Source organism: Salvia splendens, chromosome 11, assembly GCF_004379255.2.
Source record: "Salvia splendens isolate huo1 chromosome 11, SspV2, whole genome shotgun sequence".
NCBI lineage: Eukaryota > Viridiplantae > Streptophyta > Magnoliopsida > Lamiales > Lamiaceae > Salvia > Salvia splendens.
In genome coordinates this window covers 824,153-843,799 of record NC_056042.1, presented here as the reverse complement: position 1 = coordinate 843,799, position 19,647 = coordinate 824,153, and the positions used below count along the sequence as shown (strand labels likewise).

Sequence of the window (19,647 nt, the reverse complement as noted above, 5' to 3'; positions counted from 1 at the left end):
AATTCAGGCACATTAAATAATTGAACATACGACGAAAGTTGATTGTGATTTGAAAGAAAATTTGAGCCAAAAAGAAAATTATTCCAAGAGATGTGAACAAGGCAAGGTCTACCATTCGATCAACTTTGAAAGTACCGCTTTGCCCTTCTCTAGTTTCTTGCAGCAAAAGGCGATTTCGTCGCCTTGGCGGCCCCACACTCCGGCCCGACATCATGTGAGAGGTTTCAATCAGGGTACGCAGTAGCCCGTTAAGGGGGAGGCCTTAACCCACTGGCTGCCAGAAGCCCATTTCCAATGCCTCACACTTGTGCCTGAGAGATGGAAGCAACTGCAAGACAATAGTGAGATTCGAACCCATGCTTATTGCAGCAAGATCTGCCCTTCCATTGCCAACTGCGCCGTTGAAATTATGTGAGTGACATAAAGGATGGGCATAAATGACATTTCGAATTGGTGAATTGATGGCCGATATTAGATTAATATATGCGATTATAGTTTGGATAATAGGATTAAGAAATATATTGCCATAAAAATTCAATTGAATATTATAATTGTAAATCTATGAAAAAGTCATAAAAATATCTTTTTCGTAAGGTGTGATAAGGTTGCAGATAAGGAGAGGTGGTGATTGAGATTGAAAATAAAACGAAGACTTTAATGAGACTATTGATTTTATAGAGTAGAACACTTATTGCAATTAATTTGTTTCCACGTTTATATGAGCTAATGACATATCATAATAGAAAACTATAGTAATGTAAATAAAAATGTAAGAATAGTACTACTATACTAGTAATAATTTAGACTATTATGTCTTGGATAATGATTGTGAAAATTGCAATGTTATACACGAATTTAGTACTTGTACAATATTCACTATTACACGAAATTACGTAAATTTGTTTATTGTGCCGTTCCTGTTACAATGTTTGATGTTTATTATACAAATCATTTAGATTAGACAAATTATTGGAAATTGGAATATTTGCCTTCATCAAGGCAAGATCATAGAAATATGACTATTTTTGCCTATTCTAGTAGTAGGTATATATATATTACTATGATTTCCTTAGTATTTTTAATCTATAGCTTCCTTGGTTTCATTGTTTGCCCTTGGAAGTAACACATGTACGTATATATGCGTCTAAGAAATTGATATATAAATATATAAATAATCTTCAAAGATATAATTACATAATTTGTAGTAAGTATTTATCTTAAGAGAGTATAAACTCAACTGAACTTCAATATAAAAAATTATGATTCCAAAAATAATATAAAGAAAAATATACTCCCTACGTCTGCGAAAGTTAATAAAATATGAGTCTCATTTGTGTATACTCCCTCCGCCCAAAGAGTATGAACTTTGAGTTTGACACGAATTTTAATAAATAAGATGAAAAGTAAGAGAGAGAGAGAAATGGTAGTGGAAATAATGTTAGTGGAAAGTGGGGTCCACATTATTATAATGACATAAGTGTTACTGGGTGATGGTATAAGTTGTAAATAAAATGATGTGAGAGGTAGTACGTTGTTTGAATTTTTTAAAATTAGAAAGTTCATACTCTTTAGGGACGGACGAAAAAGGAAATAGTTCATACTCATTGGGAACGAAGGGAGTATTAGTTTTAAATGATACGTGAGTGGAAATAGTTAGTGGAATGTGGAGGCTCTTTACCATTTATGGTAATAATGATTATGGACTCCTCTTCGCAGACGGACCAAAATGAAGAAACGGGATTTACATTCTTTGGCGGAGGGAGTAGTAAATACTCCGCGGACATGAAAATCCAATTATAACTTCAAAAGCCATAAATATTTGGGCCAAAATTACAAATCAAGCACAGAAAGGTATTTACCAATTTGGGCTTTATTTAAACAAATAAAAGCCCACACTTTGAAAACAAACGATTGCTCAACAAAAAGAAAAGAAAAGAAAAGAAAAGAAAAGAAAAGAAAAAGAGAAGAAAAGAGCTCTCCAACAGCGACCTGAATCTTATTGCACAGTCGGCGAAGCTTCGCATTTCTTTTAGCTTCCGAAGATTGAAGGTATAATATGTTATCATAGCTCTGAATCTTCAATTGGTGAACACAAGTCATATTTTTCCCCCAATTGTTAAATTTCTAGCAAATGGTGCGTATTAGCTTTAAATTGATTTATAAGAGCAAATATTTGCCCTCGAAATTGGGGATTGATATCTTATTTATGGAATACTGAGTGACAATTGAAGTTGAGTTCTTCAAATTATATAAGGAGTGGAGATTGTGATTATAGAGTTATGTTAAGAATAAATGTATCTATTCCAACTATGTTGCTAACTGTCTACTTGATGAGCCATGAGTTTTAGATGTTTATATCTGATCCTAATGTTATAAGTCTATATGAGGCTTGTTTGTTTTCGAAGTAGCCATGGTGTAAAAAGATGTGATCTAGTGAATTTTTGGATTTTGTGCAAAGTTAGGCATATAGAGAATCTAGAGATATAAGTATCTTCATGTTTGTTTTGTTGTCACGACGGATTGGAAGTGTGAGGAAAATGATGATATTGGAAGTGGATGGTTAGGAGTAAATTTTGGCTCTTGAAGCTTCTGTTTTGAGATATTCTTGCATTCTGGTTAAAGAGCATAGGATTTTGTTTTTAGAATAAAGTAATTATTGGAAAAAAAGTATTAAACTGAAGAGGGATGTGTAAAATTTGTTTGGACTCGTGAGTCGATATAATAAGCTTTTGCTTTGAGAGATTATTGGGTTTTGCCTTTTAGAGCTAGAGTAGTGATTGTAAAAAACTTAGTAAACAAGTAGAGACATCTATTTTGAAAGTTTCTTCAAGATTGTTTTGTTGTTGTGGCGAATTAGAGTGAAGTGTAGGTAGAGGTAAGATGGATTAGGATTTAGGAGTGACGTTTGGGTCTTGAAGAGGAGTATGCTTGAACTCATGAATCGATTGATAAGCTTCTGTTGTGAAGATTCTTGGATTCTTGTTGGAGAGATTAGGAATTTGTTTTTAGAACTAAACTAATGATTGGGAAAACTTAGAAGACTGAAGCTTTTAATTTGAGTTTCGTTGTAAGTTTCTACCACACAATTCTTGTTTGAACTTATGAATTGATTGATAAGCTTTTAATTTGAGAGATTCTTGTATTTTGATTTTTAGAGCTATACCAATGATTGGGAAAAAGTTAGTGAGCACACAGAGGTGAATATTTTGAAAGTTTCTTCGTAGACTTCGATTCTGTATGTGAAGCGTTTACGTGATCCTATCTGGTCCTGTATCTTCAGAAGAAACTAGTGGCTGCAACAATGGATGATGCTTTGCCAAAAGCTCTACCTCCCGAGAAATCTGATCCCTCGGAAGATTGGACTATTGTGTTGCCGCGGCGTGGAAAGAAGAACAGAACTGTCAACAAGTTTGTGATCCCTAAACGGCAAATGGAAGTGCAGTTATGGGCACCGATAGATCTCGAAACTGATCCAGAGAGAGAATCAAAGCTGAAGCAAAAAATGGACACTTGCATTAAGAAATTCGAAAACTCTGAATTCTACAGAAATCTACTGAGCCAAATCCGAAATCCTGATATTGTGGATAAGTTTTCCAAAGTTTTGGGATCAGAGGAAAAGATGCAGATGGTAGTTTACGGGATTGGTAGCATTGAATCGTTCGAGCCTCCCCGGCTGCAACTCTGCCTCGCCATTCTGTTGCAGAGGAGCTTCGATTGGATCGGAGGAATAGAACTGTTTGACCCGATAATCTCCCTGACAGAATCAAAGGTCCTGACGTCTCTAGGCTGCACTGTTCTGTCAATCAACGAGCAAGGCCGGAGACGAGCTGTGAAGCCTACGTTTTTCTTCATGCCACACTGTGAGGCGGAACTGTATGACAATCTCTTGGAAGCGAATTGGGAGGTGGACCGGTTGAATCGGCTGGTGATCTTCGGGAATAGTTTCGAGGCGTACGAGCAGCACGCGTCGCTGTGCAAGAGCTCGGCCGTAACGAGCTCAAGGAAGCATGTGTTGGCTATTAGGAGCTTCGCTGAAGAGTTGGGAGTCGATACTTTTTCCGATGATTCGTTTCGAGCATTTCATGGTACGAGTTGGCATTTTTTTGGCCCTTCTGCTGAAGCAGATTTGCAAATTATTTTGTGAATGTGTATTAAGTTAATCCATTTATATTTAAATATAAACTGCTAATATATAAAAGTGAGATTTATATTCTATTAATTTCTTTTACTTACAATTTTTTCATAATATTTCTTAAAATTCGTATCGAACTTAAGTAGAATAATTAATGATGGATAGAGGCGAATCAATGTTCGTGTTAACATAAATAGCCGAAACTTGACTTGAAAAGAGATCCGACGACGTCGTTGCCGATTATGCCACGTCACCCGATGAATCGATTGCCGTAATGAATGTAGCGTTTGTGATTAGAAAGACATATACTTGGATAAGGAGATTTTAAGCCATAACATAAATATAGTTTTGTAGAATAAAAGTCATTTTCATTCCATTTTATTGAGAGTTTGACACTGATTGATGTAATGGAATTAAAATTCCTATCCAATCATAAATAATCAAAACCATTGTGACTACTAAAAAAAATCTAAGATACAAAAAATCAGCACCAGATTTTCTAATGCAATTTGTGGTGACAAATGCACTGTCTTTTCAAAGTGGCTTTGCATTTTCTTTATCTAATCCACCACACAATTTTACTACAAATATCAAACTTGACGAAGCTAAGCCTCTATACTTAAATTTCTCTTCCTCGAAATGTTGAAGAGAAATAACATGGCAGCGAGCGCGGGCATCGGCCCTTCTCCGCTGCCAATGGCTGCCCGGGAATCGCCCGATGCCAGCTGGGCCAAATGGGTTTATGGAGGCCCAATCGCCGCGAGGAAATCTAACTCTGAGCATGAGGATTATGCAATGAGGAGAGTAAGGGAATCTGAGAAGGCTGAGAAGATTATGCATCTTATTTGTTGGGGTGCCACTAAATAGAGATTTCGCTTCGGTCTCGTATTTTATTTCATCAGTGTTCGATTGGTTAGATATATATATATAGTATGGTATTGAATCTTGTGATTTTATTTTGGTGAAGAAGTAGCTTGTTGTTTCTATCTCGTATTTGATTTTGGTGAAGAAGTGGCCTTTTGTTTCTTTGGTTGTGTAATCCATGTCAATATATCCAACTAGTGTTGATTTTCTATATTTTGAGGGGGAATATTAAAATTTTGGTGTGTACTATTCTTATATTTTGATCGAATCTGGATTCAATATACTAGTAAACAACACAAATGATAATGGTATTTATTTTGTTGAGATTAAAAATGTAAACATTATGTTATTATAGGAGATTAAAATATGAGGTTTAATTACAAAAGTTTTTTTTCCTTTTGGTAACTGGAAGATGAGCCATTAATCCAAACTAAAATTTACTTCATAATACTTGTCACAACTACAACTATAGTACCAGTATACACCCTTTTAGATTTAATACGAATTTTAATAAATATTTAGAATATTTTCGAACGGAAAAATTGAATTCCTTATGATACTAGGACACATTTCATGAATCACCTAAAAACAAAATTATTTTGTAGACATACCCATAAAAAACACAATATTTTTCTCTGAATAAAAACCAAATAATCCAAATTAATAATAATAATTTTTTTATAATCACACAATATCAAATTTTTAAAATAAAATTCAATAATTCAAATTACTGTATGAACAAAAACCACTACACAAAACATGGGTCCACGTGTCATAATACCATTGGGCAATCCCTGACACCTCAAATCCAAAGAGAGAAACCGGAAACGGAAAACTGTTTTCCCCCTTTCCTATTGTTACCGCGAAAATCAACAATGGCGGCCGTGGCTTCGGTGTCATTTGCTTCAATAGCTCAATCAACCGACCGGAAATTCCCGATTCCACCTTCGCACAGATGTTTTCCGTCGAATTTCAGCTCTCTCAAGCTCCGCTAGCCCGGTGGCTCCTGCGAATTCCGGAGCCGGAGTTTGGCGGTTCACTGCCTATCCTCCGCGGCAGGCAAGCGCCCTTCTCTATCACTAGATATTTTCAGTGCTTTGCTATGATTAATTTCTGAGAATTAGTTTGTTATTGTGTGAAATTAGGGATTTGCATTTTGTTGTAGTGAAGTAGCTCAATTAGTCATTCTGCATTTTGATGATGATTTAGGGATTGGAGGTCTTCAATTGTGATCAAAATGCACCCAATCTTAAATTGTAGTTTCCGTCGCAACGTAGCTGAGTCGTATTCCTTAGTAACAACACTTAATTGAAAGTTATAAAATTAATGAAAAAATTATACTTCCACGAGTTTTAACGTAAAATTAGTAAAATAAGAGAGGAGTGGAAAGAAAAAACTTTTCCAAAATTGGAAAGTGCATATTCTTGTGAGACGGACTAAAAAGGAAAGAGTGCATATTCTTATGGGACGGAGACAGTAAATGTGAAGAGTGTAAGTGCTTATCTGTGCAAATGGATGTGCAATAGTGCAGAAAACTCGTGAATAAGTGCTTAAGATTTAAGTGTTTTTTCACGTACACGGTTGTGGATGCCCTAAGAAGCAAAGGAACGATGTGTTTTGACTTCGTTTCCCAACTGGTCAATTCTGAGACGTCCTGTGGATGTTGCTTTCAGATCCCCCTACAGTCGCGGACACGAAGTTGAATTTCTTGAAGGCGTACAAGAGACCAATACCGAGTATATACAACACAGTATTGCAAGAGCTGATTGTACAGCAGCATTTTGACGAGGTACAAGAAGTCGTACCAGTATGATCCGGCGTTTGCCCTTGGTTTCGTCACCGTGTATGATCAACTCATGGAGGGATGCCCGAGCAACGAAGATAGAGAGGCCATCTTCAAAGCTTATGTCAAGGCTCTAAACGAGGATCCTGCTCAATACAGGCTCGCTAATGACACTCTTGAACTAATCCTTTATAAATATTCCGTGTTTTATCATTTTGTGTAATTTACCTAATCAAAATGTTCGTGTTTAATGTCGTTGACTGAATTCGATTTATGATCACCACACGAACAATTCAGTATCTTGGTTGCCTTTGTAAGCAAGTTGTTTTCTCTCGCCTTGGGTTTTCCACGTTAAATCTTGGTGTCATTTTGTCTCTTTTATTGCTTTTGTCGTGTGCACCATTTATAACTGCAGAAAGCGTTTTGTTACATGCAATGGCGGATCCAGAAAATAAAATTCGTGGGGTCGGATATAATAAAAAATAATACTAATAAATATAATATTTAAATAATTATTTAAATATCATTATATTAATTAGTGATGAAATAACTTTATACTCCCTCCGTCCCCAAAGAATATGTACTTTGGGGTTGACACAGGTTTTAACGTAAAATTAGTAAAGTAAGAGAGAGGTGGAGAGAAAAAGTAATTAAAGTATTATTAGTGGAGAATGAGTTCCACCTCATTAGAGACAAAAGACTTTGCCTAATTAGAAAGTGCATATTCTTGTGCGACGGATTAAAAAGGAAAGAGTGGATATTCTTATGGGACGGAGGGAATATACAACATCGATTCTAAAATTTTAGCACCAAATATTAAATAGTTTTAAAAAATTAGTAAATAAAATATAAATATAATGAAATTTTAGTTGATGAACGAAAATTATAAAAATAATTATGCTTAGTTATCCAAAAAATAGGCAACCTATTTAATTAACTGCCCACTAACATTTGGCCCAAAGAATTTCACTCATTTAACCTAATTACTAAAGCACCGTCAGATTATGCCTTCTCTGCAACTCCTCCCTTATATCTCTCCTCTATTTTATTAGTATCGTTCCTCTATCCTCTTACTTTTTGAAAAAGGCCGAAGGTTTCGGGTGAAATTGAAGCTTCCGTGGGGTCAGAGGCGGAGCTGCACCAGATCAAATGTGAAAGATGATGTTTTCCGGTAGCGCCCGGTGGACCGCCGGTGGGGTCGGCCGACCCCACGCGACCCCACCTGGGTCCGCCGCTGGTTACAGGGTCGATGCACAGAAGGTCGAAGAATGGGCTCGTTCTCAATCCGCCATCACTTCAGTAGATTTTGCATCTCGAGAAGGAGAAGTTGAGGACGTATTTAGGGATTTAGTCCCCCAGAAAAGTGCAGTACCTGTTAGGGTTTCAAGTTCTTGCCAACAACCAGTAGTGTGCTTTTTCATGATCTTAACATTACAAAGTTGAGAAATGCTGCAATGGAAATACATTCAGGCTTACAGCGTAAGACATTGACGAAGAAAATATAGCAACGAGCGTGCATATGTAAAAACGGGCGTTTCGCCATATGAGCACGAAAACGGGCGTTCGGTGTGGAACGCGTAAGATACCTGATCATCCATGCCTGAAGAGCAGAAACAACGAGACGAGAGAGTCTACATTAAAGCTAAACCCGAACTGTATATATGTTGTGAAGATTTTATAAGAAGATTCGTTCGCTTACCCATGCTGAAATAGTTCCACAACCCTCCGCGAAACGTATCAGAACCTTCCCGAAACCGCGACGAGCGAGGCATGAGTACAACGTAGCCACAGTTAATATGGTAAAAACACACCTTACACTAATTTCTTACCACATTAAGATCATCTGTCGAGCAAACCCGATGAAATGCATGCAACGAGTGAGGCAACTCGAGAGGAGCAACCAGATCACAAGCTTGTTTTGCTTTCATTCTAAAAAAACAAATTTGAGATTGAAACCATACATTCAAATCAGAAAATTGACTAATTTTGAACAAATAAAATAATCGCACATTCAATCAAAATTGACAAAAAAACGATTGTTTGAAATTGAAAAAATTGAAATTGGATTACGACATAATTCCCGTGAAAAGAAATCGCGAAGGGAGAATGGGAAAAGTTCGTGGGAAAAACCGGAAAATAGGAAAAGGTTGTGACTTTTAGGGCTAATGAATTTCCGACGTTTTCCACGTCAGATTTCAGGCTTGCTACGTGTTCAAGATTTCGACCGGAAAACTCTAGGGTCGGGTCAAATGGGAAATTCCAACAACCCGATAAAGTTCATGACACTCTACGCCAATTTTTTAGTTCGTGGGAAAAACCGGAAAATGGAAAAAGTTTGTGACTTTTAAGGCAGTTTGCCCTTTTATTTAATAAGGATGGGGAGAAATTGTAACCTTACCAATAAAAAATAATTGAAGCCTTAGGATGCATGCATCTTAATTGTTGTTTGATTTCTTGTGTTGATCTATGTGTTATTTAAATGTTAAAGGCGATTCCTTGCAAGCAAGACGTGATATCAAGGGAAAGAATATATTTGTGGATTAAGCACTCGAGGTGGACTTTCTTTTAAATAAGGACGATGTCCTAAATAATTTATCAATGGGAATGAAACTATGTTTATCATGCCGTGTTTTGATTTTAACGTGTCTATCTGATGTGGCTTTTGCCATTATTATTTAAATCGGATTCGGGTCCTCGTAGGGTCGCAAACCCTACTTGGATTAGTGTACACCTATGGTAGACTGTGTGCTAGCGTATGGGTTGGCCGATCTAGTAACTTGTTTGTGGCCACATTCCATGTCATGTATGTGCAGATATGGTTAACGTCTATGGGAAAATGACTGATCAGTCGACTTTTTACAATGGGAGTGATTTTGAGTGCCTCGGGCCTATCTAAAGCTAAACCCCGATGGTTACTTATGAATGACACGATAAATATCATTTTGATAACTTGTTTTCGACATAAGTTCACTGAGTATTTTTATAGTACTCAGCCCTGCATGTATTTTCCTTATGTGCAAGTTGAGCGGCGACGAGCATTTGGTGGTGTTGAGCAATTAAAATAAAAGTATTATTTGGTTATCTTTGAACTACGAGTGTCGTTGTATCTCCACACATGACGCCACTCTTTCTCTTGAACGCTTCCGCTGAGACATTGTTTTACTCATCATTTATTTAGCTTTGAACTTAATTATTTGGAAATTTAAAAACTTGATATCTTTTGGATAATGTCAAACCCTTGGTCGTTTTTTTTAAATATTAATTATTGTTCAAACTCTTTATTGAAACCTTAGTTTTCTTCGTCTGTTTACTGAGTTCTTTTAATCACGATCGTCCATATTTATTAACCCTAAAGGGCGATAATGACAATTGTAAAACAATTATTAAAAAAACTACACTTCTTTTATTTTATTACTAGGTGATTTACATCAATACCACTTTATTTTTGGGAGACCCAAACTAAAAATGTAGCAATAAATTCTTTTAAAATGTAGCAATAAATAAAAGCGCACACTCTTTTATTTGTTGAGACCATCGGCAAATATAGCAGTAAAAGCTTCCATCCTTTTCTCCGGCAAAGATAGCCCAAACTCCAACCCTCCGCCGCCGTCTCTGGCATTAGCCAAAGACATGGAATAATTCTCTCCATCAAGCGTCACATATTCCACCTTCTTCGCTTTTCCCCACCCGAAATCCGCTATTCCCAGATCAAATTTCGGCGATCCAGACACCCCAAACACCTTCATTTTCTTCTCCTGACATTTCTTCATCTCATTCATCCAATCCTCCGCCCCTTTAAGAAGCGCCGCTGCATCATTCACCCCATTCCTAATCTTCTCCGTCGCGGCCTCCGCCGCCGCCTCGAATCCCCCCTCCCCCACCAGCTCCCCGTGCCGGATCTCCACCACCGCGAACGCAATGCAGTTCCCAAAGTAGTTCCCCGGCACCGGGGGGTCGATGAGGGCGTTCCTCCGCCCCCTGACGTCGACGGGGGCGACAAACAGCTCGTACGCATCGTCCCCGTCGGGCTCCGACCTCGCCACACAGCTCCACACGTAGCAGGCTGCAGCGACGAAGGACGAAACCCGGTTTAAACCGGGTTTCTTTACAAGAACCCGGTTTTTTAATTTTTCCAAATCGGACCGGGTCAGACCGAAAGTCGCCCTGACCTGGTTAGTGGGCAATGGGAAAGGCGCCGGCGAAAAGGGCGTCTTTCTCATTTCGTCCCAGAAGATGCCGTCGATCCCGGCTGCGTCTTTAATCACGCGCCGGTCGAAGATCGGCGCGGACTCGAGTTTCTGCTGGGCGCGAAGAAAGTCTTCGTCTCCAGCAGACTTGCTGATCGAGGCCCAGCCGAGAATCAGGCTCGCGTTGACGGCGCTTCCGTCGCCGAGGAGGTGGAGGTTGGCGATCCCGAGGGCGACGCCGCGGCCGGGGAAGTGCGTCGCCTGGACCGCCATGAGCGGCGCGTGTAAGTACGCGCCGGCGTCGACCGGTGGCGCGAGGTCCGGGACGAAGTCCCAGAAAGGGTCGGCGTCGCGCGGGTGGTTCGCGGTGAGGTAGTCGAAGTCGCGGCCGGACTCGGCGACGGTGAGGCGGAGGGAGTCGCCGGCGGTGTAGCGGAGGAGGGGTTTGTTTTTGGCGGTGTCGGTGGGGTAGAGGAGGTTGCCGGCGGCGGGGGGGAAGTGTTTGAGGGTGAGGGAGAGGGATTTTTCGAGGTTCGGGACGATGGTGGTGAGGAATTCGGCGGTGGAGCAAGGGTGGTCGTAGAAGAGGACGCGGCGGATGGGGTGGAAATGGACCCACCACATGTCGAAGAAGGTGAGGGGGAGTGTGAGCTCGGCGGCGGCGCCGTCAGCCGGAGAAATTTGAAGTGTTTGGAGTATGGTAGTCATGGTAATGGTGGTGGTTCTTGCTCAATAATACTAGAAGGGTATTTATAGCTCAAATTTCAGATGTTAAATTTAAATTTGACTCAGATATTTAGCTTCCTGACATTGGTTCTCTTAGGTGATAGGAGTATTAAGTTTGCAGGATGGTATTTCGGGAATATGTTTTGTTCATGATATTTAAATCCACAACTCAATCCTAGATGAATAATCATGGGATAACTAGTCATAACTAACCTCCTATGACTAAAATAATCTTACAACTTAATCCTAAATTATATCATGATATTATTTTATCTAAGCAATCAAACACCATTAAATCTAGGATATTATTTTGTCCATTTATCTAAGCAATCAAACACCTGGATGCCATTAAGTAAAAATTGCATTAGTCCAAACACATTGCTATGTAGATTGGTATGCAATGTGTTTAGTTTAACACAATTACTATAAGAGAGATAGATTTCAGTTTACATTTTGCGTTCACATTGATAGATTTCAGTTACGTTTTGGGTTCACATTTGTAAATTTTTGGTGCAGTATAGATTCGAGTTGAAGTATGAGATGCAATATTTATTATGGACATAAGTGATTTTTGGATTTAATTGTAATACATAATTGAAAGATACTCTCTTCGTTCATTAATAGGAGTCTTATTCTTCTATGAATAAAGATAAATTAACAAAAATTGGACATATAATATGCCCTTAAATTTTAAACCGGTTTTCTTATAAATTACTTATCCCTTTACTTGATTACTCTTTTTGTTATATTTGCTAAGTTAAATCCCTACCAAATTAGTACATGATTATATATGGAAATAGGAAAAATATGAATAACCAATGCAACAAAATGGTGCCATTTATTTAGAGATTTTTCATAAATTGAAGTATACTAATAAATTTTGGTTGCCGATTTTAATAGTGCTGCATCCAATAGTTTTTGTCTAGTCATTTTATTCCATCTACTTGTAATTATATCTTAGGGTGCAATTATTTCTGATTTTTTAAATTGCACTTAAACAATTCAAAAATAGATTGGAAATATAATTCTTTTATAATTTTAAATTAATTTCTTATATAAATTTATGTTTACAAAAAAATATATTATTTGATGCGAATATTGAATAGCTATGATTATTTAAAATTTTAAAAATGATTTAACTGACGATTTAGAATTTTACAGTAATAAAATGGGGTAAATACAAAACTCATACAAAATGTATCACATTTGTTTCATATTAGTACAAAAAGTTTAAAGTTGGCATAAATCGTACAAAAGTTTCTTTCGTGTTTCAATTGAGTACATTCCGTTATATGTGTTTAAACGGTGTTAACTTTTTACTTATATGACGTACAAACCATGAAACAATGATAAAAAATTTTGTACCAATATGAAACAATCAAAAAACTTTTTGTACCAACATGAAACAATGATGAAACATTTTGTACTTCACATAGACAAAGAGTTAACGCCGTTTAAACACATATAACAACAGAATGTACTAAATTGAAACACGAATAAAACTTTTTGTATGATTTATATCAACTTCAAACTTTTTTTACTAATATGAAACAAATGTGATACATTTTGTATGAGTTAAATGTGAATGATTATGATTATTTAAAATTTTAACACCCATTTAATAATAAGAAACTGTATATGAATAACTATGATTATTTCGATTGATGTGAATGACTGTGATTATTTTGTTTGATGATAACATTAAGAAAGTAAGTATATATCCACATTTAGTCCTTTTTATAATTTAGAATTTTAAAAATTATTTAATGATGAAAAAATTGATGTGAATGACTATGATTAGTTTGTTTGATGATAACACTAAGAAAGTAAGTATATATGCATATAGTCGTTTTATAATCTGGAATTTTAAAATTTATTTAACAATAAATAATGGGATGTGAATGACTATATTAATTCTTTTGATGCTAAGACTAAGAAATTAAATATTTATATGCATGTAGTAATTTTTATAACTTGAAATTTTAGAAGTTATTTAGTAGTAAAATAATCCAAATTTGAATGACTATGATTAAATTGTTGGATAATAACACTAAGAAATTAAGTCTATATGCATGTAGTAGTTTTTATAACTTAGAATTTTAAGTGTTTTAACAATGAAGTAATTGGATATGAAATATTATTATTATTATTTTGTTGGATGATAACACTAAGAAATTAAGTATATAATCATGTAGGAGTAGTTATTTGTTAGTAACTTGAAATTGTAAAAATTATTTAATAAAATAAATGGACGTGAACGACTATGATTATTTTGTTTGATGGTAGCACTAACAACCATTTTTTTAATTTACAAATTGATTAATAATAAAATAAATGGATGCGAAATATATTATTATTTCGTGGGATGATAACACTAAAAAATTAAGTGTATATGCATGCATTCATTTTTATAACATAGAATTATAAAATTATTTAATAATAAAATAATTTGATGTGAATGACTATGGTTATTTTGTTTGATGGTAACATAAAGAAATTAAGTATATATGCATGTACTCATTTTTATAAAATTACCAATAATAAATAATTGGATGTGAATGACTATGAATAAAGTTTTAGATATAACACGAAGAAATTAAGTATATATTCATGTAGTTGTTTTTATAACTTAAAATTTTAAGAATCGTTTATTAATAGTAATAACTAGATGCGAATATATTAGTAGTATTTCGTTGGATAATAACACTAAGAAATTATGTATATAATTATGTAGTCATTTTTATAACTTCAAATTTTAAAAATTATAATAATAAAATAGTTGGATGTGAAGACTATGATTATTTCGTTTAGCACAAAGAAATAAGTATATATGCATGTATTTAATTCATATTTAGAAATTAAAAAATGACTTAATAATAAAATAATTGGATGTGAATGACTATGATTAAATTGTTGGATTATGACATTTAGAAATTATGTATATAGACATATAGCCGTTTGTAACTTAAAATTTTAAGAATTATTATTTAATACTAATAATTTTTATTTGGATGATTAACATTAAAATTTACGTATACATGATGCAGTCTTTTTTATTAGTAGAAAAAATTATGCAACTAATGTATGTTTCTATGGAATTGATTACTAAATCCTTCATAAATGTGTAAATACAGATTACGGAAAACTTAATTTTCCTAAATGAGCATTGAAGGCTAATTATGTAATACGTTAAATTAAGTAATTATTATAAATGTAAAATACCTAAAACATCTAATTTTGTATATACAATTTTTGTTAATTTATCACTACTCTCTTTCTATTTGGTCCGTCCGAAAATATGAATATCCGTTCATTTTTACATAAATGCTATTAGGGTCTCACGTCCCACTAACTCATTCAATTCACATTTCATTTAAAACTATATATAAGTTGGACCATTATAACACTAGCCTTTTTCCACTCACATTTATTAGTATATTTTAAAATCTGTGTCGAAAATAATGAGACTCTTATTTATGGAAGGAAGAAGTATTATGTAAAAGTTATGATGCTATTCTTATAAGTATAGAGATATAGTTGCGTTTGAAATTTTGACATAATAATTTCAACAATTCACTTAAATTATCTAGAATTTAATGATATTATAATAGTAAAAAAAATTGTTTTTTATTAATAGGGGCTTAAGTCCCTCGTAGTCCATAGAGTGCATTTGTGTCTGCCAATGTCGGTAAATATAAATTTCTCTTCCATAATGAGATGAATTGAGAATATGAATAAAAATTATTGATGTATTGGGAATGGATAAAGAATACAAAAAAATAACGTTAGTGAAGTAATAATAAAAAAATATACTACTGAGTGAAAAAAATGGTAAGCATTAATGAGATACAAATAATAGGCAAAAGATACGATCGTGAAATATGTCCATCTTAATTAATCTTATCGATCTATTCCTATCCGTCATTTTATCTGTTTAATGCCCGATGACCTATCGATTGGGATACGAAATTAGTTATTGAATTATTTTTGAGATAATATCCTTACTTAGTTGAATTTAAATAAAATAATTTACATAGTCGTTTGAAATTCATAGCGAAAAAGCATATGAAACGACGTGATTTTACAACTTCAAACCAGCTGCAAATATAGCAGCAAAAGCCGAGTTTTTGAGTGTTTTCATGTGTGAATGAGAGAGATTGAATGTGGATCTCACTCTATGTCGGTACCGGAGACGACGAAGGATTGATCGGAATCTGTTTCACTGCGTTCCAAAATATCGAGTCGATCCCGGTGGGGTCCTTGACGACCGATCTATCGAAGATTGGCGGAGAATCTGCCGGTGCTAAAAGGGGGATTATTTGAATCCGGCTTCCTCGGTCGTTGGAGACAACGTCATTAACATTGAAAATATCTTATAACTATTAGCAGTAATTTGGGCCCCAATCGTAAAACTTCTGGCTTCGCCACTGGTCAGCGGTAGTGTCATCTTGGCCAGTGTGTCGTGTGGAGGATGGATTCTAACGGTTTCCCGTACAATCGGCATGGTGTGTTTAGGATTTAGAATCGGAACAAATTGTGTTCAATCTTCTATTCAAAGATGTTTTGATTTGTAAAATATGTGCATGTGTAAAATATCACGAACACTGATAATGAAAAAAAAATTTAAAAATAAAGTTTAGTTATTTTTATAGATGTGAATAAGATAGCTAATTACAAGCTATCAAATTATGCTAATTGGGTTATTATCGGGTCTGGCCGTAAACGACTCAACCAACTAGATCCGAACATGACCTATTAAGTGAAATCCTTAACCCACATGAACTTGCCTGCTGATCAGAATCTGAAGCAACCCAATTCCATTTGTATTAAAATGATAACGATACTAACTCCGTTACACACAATCAAAATCACTTTGTATTTTTCTATTAGCAATACTTTTCGTACTTGTTTGGTAGTCTAGATAAGACTAAGATATATGAGTTATATGGATTATTCGAATGTTTGTTAAATAAATAAGGTTCGTGTTAGGTCATCAAAGTTCATCGCAGCCTACTTAGATTCGAAACAAATTAATTCAAAAAAATAAATTATTTAATAATCCAAAAGAATAAGATATCATATCCTTATATTAAAATCCATCTTAATTACGTAGATATTAAGTAGACATATCTATCAAACATGGTATATGTACTAACTTACCTTTGTCGTTTAGACATCAGATATACTACAATAATATGTCCCACCAATATGGAATTGAAATGAACCATTCAATTTTGCAAGTAACTATTAGGACGGCATTAAAAAAGTCAATGTCACTGTTTTTGTCACTTTATAAATTAATTTTATATTGAATTGTCTAGAGATAATGCCCTATGATTTTTTCATTTGTTTATTCATAGGACCTAACAAAAAAAAAAGGTTGCGACAGCTGACAATTCATATCACAGAATAAATATGGTTTCATAATTCATTTCAAGTATAATTTTGTTTCTTCCAAATTCGCTCACAGATCAGATCAAATCACTTAAATTTTTATATCTTGAAGAAACAAAACTTTACAAAAAAAATTCACATAATTAAATCAAGCATTCAATATTTAAGACCATCTTCAAAGATAGTCGCGAAAGCATCCATCCTCTCCTTAGGAAGCGACAATCCGACCACCAAACCGCCCGGGGAATCCGACGAATTACACAACGACATCGAATACTTCTCCTTATCCATCGACAAAACCTCCAACCTCGACCCCGTCCCCCACCCGAAATCCGAATTCAACAAATCGAATTTCGGCGAACCTGAAACGCCAAAAGTACTCAACTCCCCAAATTTTGGCATTTCCGACAACCAATTATCCGCTCCTTTCAAAAAATTCTCCTTCTTATTCACCTGATTCTTGATTTGATCAGCAATCGCTTCCGCCGCCGCCACGAATCCTTCCTCTGCCACCACCTTCTTATGCTCCATCATGATCATCCCGCCGCCTAAACAGTTTCCGAAGTAATTAACCGGCACGGGCGGGTCAACCATAGCGTTCGGCCGGCCCCTCGCGTCCGCAGGGAAAAAGAACACCTCGTCTTTATTCTCGTCCACATCCTCCCCGGCAGCGTCCGCAGACTTCACCACAGAGCTCCACGTGTACGCAGCCGTGACCGCGAAAGACGAGATGAAAACTAGGTCCGGATTTTTAGACAATACCTTATTTTTGAGTTTTTTAATATCTGACTGGTGCAGTGTGAACGCAGCCCTGACCCTGCCACTAGGCACCGGAAAACTTGATGATGTCAGCGGGATGTTTCTCGTCGCGCTCCAATACTTTTCATCGGCCTTTTGGGTGTCTCCAAAAGCCGACGACCTGTCATAAATCAGTGGAGGCGAGCGGTTTCTCAGCTGCTCGTCTCCGTTATTTTTATTGACCTCGGCCCAGGCCCACATGAATCCGACGATGGACCTGGCGTCGCCGAGGCAGTGGTGATTGCTCACCCCGATGCAGATCCCGCGGCCGGGGAAGAGGGTGGCCTGGAGCGCGATGAGAGGGGCAATTTTGTAATTTTCCTCCTCGATCGTCGGGGGCATCGGGGGGAGGAATTCGTAGAATTGGTCGGAGTCTCGGGCGTGGCTGCTGGAGACTTCGTCGAAGTCGCGGCGGGAGACGGCGATGGTGAGGGGGGCGGTGTCGCCGGAGAGGTAGCGGAGGAAGGGGCGGGATTTGTCGGTGTCGAGAGGGTAGAGGAGGTTGCCGGCGACGGGGGGGAAGTGTTGGAGGGTGAGAGAGAGGGAGTGTTTGAGGTTTGGGACGATGGTGGAGGAGAATTCGGCCTCGGTGCAGGGGTGGTTGTAGAAGATGAGGCGGCGGATGGGGTGGAAATGGAGCCAGATGATGTCGAAGAAGCAGAGGGGGAGGGTGAGGTCGGGGGTGGAGGCGGGGGGAGGGGAGATGGCGGTGATTTCGAGCACGGTGGTGGACATGGTGGTTGTGGAATTTTGAGGTTGGAGTGGAAAAAGTTGTGGAATTTATTGGATTTTGGTCTTAATTGGCTGATTTTTGTGAGTATATTTATAGATTTCTTTGTGGTAGTAGCTATTTGAATGTCAATACTTCAATTTGAATTTGAACTCTTGTCGCGATTCTAGGATAAATTATGTATATGTATTAGACTATTATTCACCCGGTTCAAGAAAAGATGTTCCATGGATGTGATGTGATAGGATTTTAGAAGAGGATGAATAGTAATTGAATATATTAATGGGAAAATTTTAATTTAAAGTACTTAATGAAGAATGAGAAAGATAGGTAATATATTAATAATGGTTTATATTAAACGGGAAAATTTTAAATTTTTATGAGAAAAATAAGTGTGGAGGAAGTGAGTTAGAAAAAATTAGTGGTACGTGGGTCTACAGGCAGTATTACTTTATTTTGATTTAAAATATCGGGTGTTTTGATCAATGTCGAATGCAGTGCAGACAACGAAACTTAAAGGGTCTAACAAAGGTATCATCGACGTCGGATTGTAGAGGTAGTGTGACAACCACTGGAAATAGATGACAGACGAAAACGAAAGTATACCCTAATCTTAAAGATTAGGAAGGTGTCGTTGCGCTGTGGGGTCCGCGTGAGCGGGCTCCAAAAGCCATATGTAATAGGGTTTTCTCACCCTCATGGGACGGCAACATGGTTGGTTGACCCCGACTCCACTTGGACCCGACGATTATTTTTAAAGTGAAGTATGTTAATAGGAACGAATTTTATGGGAAACGTTATTACATGTTTTTCTATTATGCTTGAATTCAATCATTATCTCCAATATCGAATTTTGCTAATTCCTGATAATATGAATTTTGAATTTTGCATATTTAACTACAAAACAAACAGACAAACTTATTGTTTATACCGACATATATAATCCGTATAGTGGATTAGTCCACTTGACTTGTCATAGCAGAGCAAAAACTAGAAATTAACGAAAGTTGTCTTAATAAAAAATTGGGATTTT

General features: G+C 36.4%; 3 protein-coding genes and 1 pseudogene across 7 annotated transcripts; 2 read left to right on the top strand and 2 right to left on the bottom strand.

Moving 5' to 3' along the window:
* Window positions 1–1,930: 1,930 nt before the first annotated feature.
* LOC121756508 (protein SENSITIVITY TO RED LIGHT REDUCED 1-like) lies at window positions 1,931–4,219 on the top strand. Of its 5 annotated transcripts, none has more exons than XM_042152072.1 (3): window positions 1,931–2,049; window positions 3,156–3,197; window positions 3,281–4,219. In XM_042152072.1, the coding sequence occupies exon 3, from the start codon at window positions 3,302–3,304 to the stop codon at window positions 4,142–4,144; it is 843 nt and encodes a 280-aa protein (XP_042008006.1). In that variant the 5' UTR covers window positions 1,931–2,049; window positions 3,156–3,197; window positions 3,281–3,301; the 3' UTR covers window positions 4,145–4,219. The 5 variants fall into 5 exon arrangements, with proteins under 5 accessions (XP_042008006.1, XP_042008004.1, XP_042008003.1 ...); XM_042152068.1 differs by lacking the exon at window positions 1,931–2,049 and adding an exon at window positions 2,088–2,134; XM_042152070.1 differs by lacking the exon at window positions 3,156–3,197 and having other exon boundaries at window positions 1,936–2,049.
* Window positions 4,220–5,756: 1,537 nt separating this feature from the next.
* Window positions 5,757–8,222, top strand: LOC121756007 (annotated as a pseudogene).
* A 2,039-nt stretch (window positions 8,223–10,261) lies between these two features.
* LOC121756006 (malonyl-coenzyme:anthocyanin 5-O-glucoside-6'''-O-malonyltransferase-like) lies at window positions 10,262–11,674 on the bottom strand. Its single transcript, XM_042151459.1, has one exon. The coding sequence runs from the start codon at window positions 11,672–11,674 to the stop codon at window positions 10,298–10,300; it is 1,377 nt and encodes a 458-aa protein (XP_042007393.1). The 3' UTR covers window positions 10,262–10,297.
* A 5,420-nt stretch (window positions 11,675–17,094) lies between these two features.
* LOC121755988 (malonyl-coenzyme:anthocyanin 5-O-glucoside-6'''-O-malonyltransferase-like) lies at window positions 17,095–18,804 on the bottom strand. The gene has a single exon (XM_042151444.1). The coding sequence runs from the start codon at window positions 18,617–18,619 to the stop codon at window positions 17,243–17,245; it is 1,377 nt and encodes a 458-aa protein (XP_042007378.1). The 5' UTR covers window positions 18,620–18,804; the 3' UTR covers window positions 17,095–17,242.
* Between the last annotated feature and the right edge of the window lie 843 nt (window positions 18,805–19,647).

Coding starts and splice junctions, on each gene's coding strand:
- LOC121756508 (XM_042152068.1), top strand. Junction 3,198..3,280: donor AAGTTAGTGAGCACACAGAG/GTGAATATTTTG, acceptor CTGTATCTTCAG/AAGAAACTAGTGGCTGCAAC.
- LOC121756006 (XM_042151459.1), bottom strand. CDS start 11,674: ATGACTACCATACTCCAAACACTTCAAATTTCTCCGGCTGACGGCGCC.
- LOC121755988 (XM_042151444.1), bottom strand. CDS start 18,619: ATGTCCACCACCGTGCTCGAAATCACCGCCATCTCCCCTCCCCCCGCC.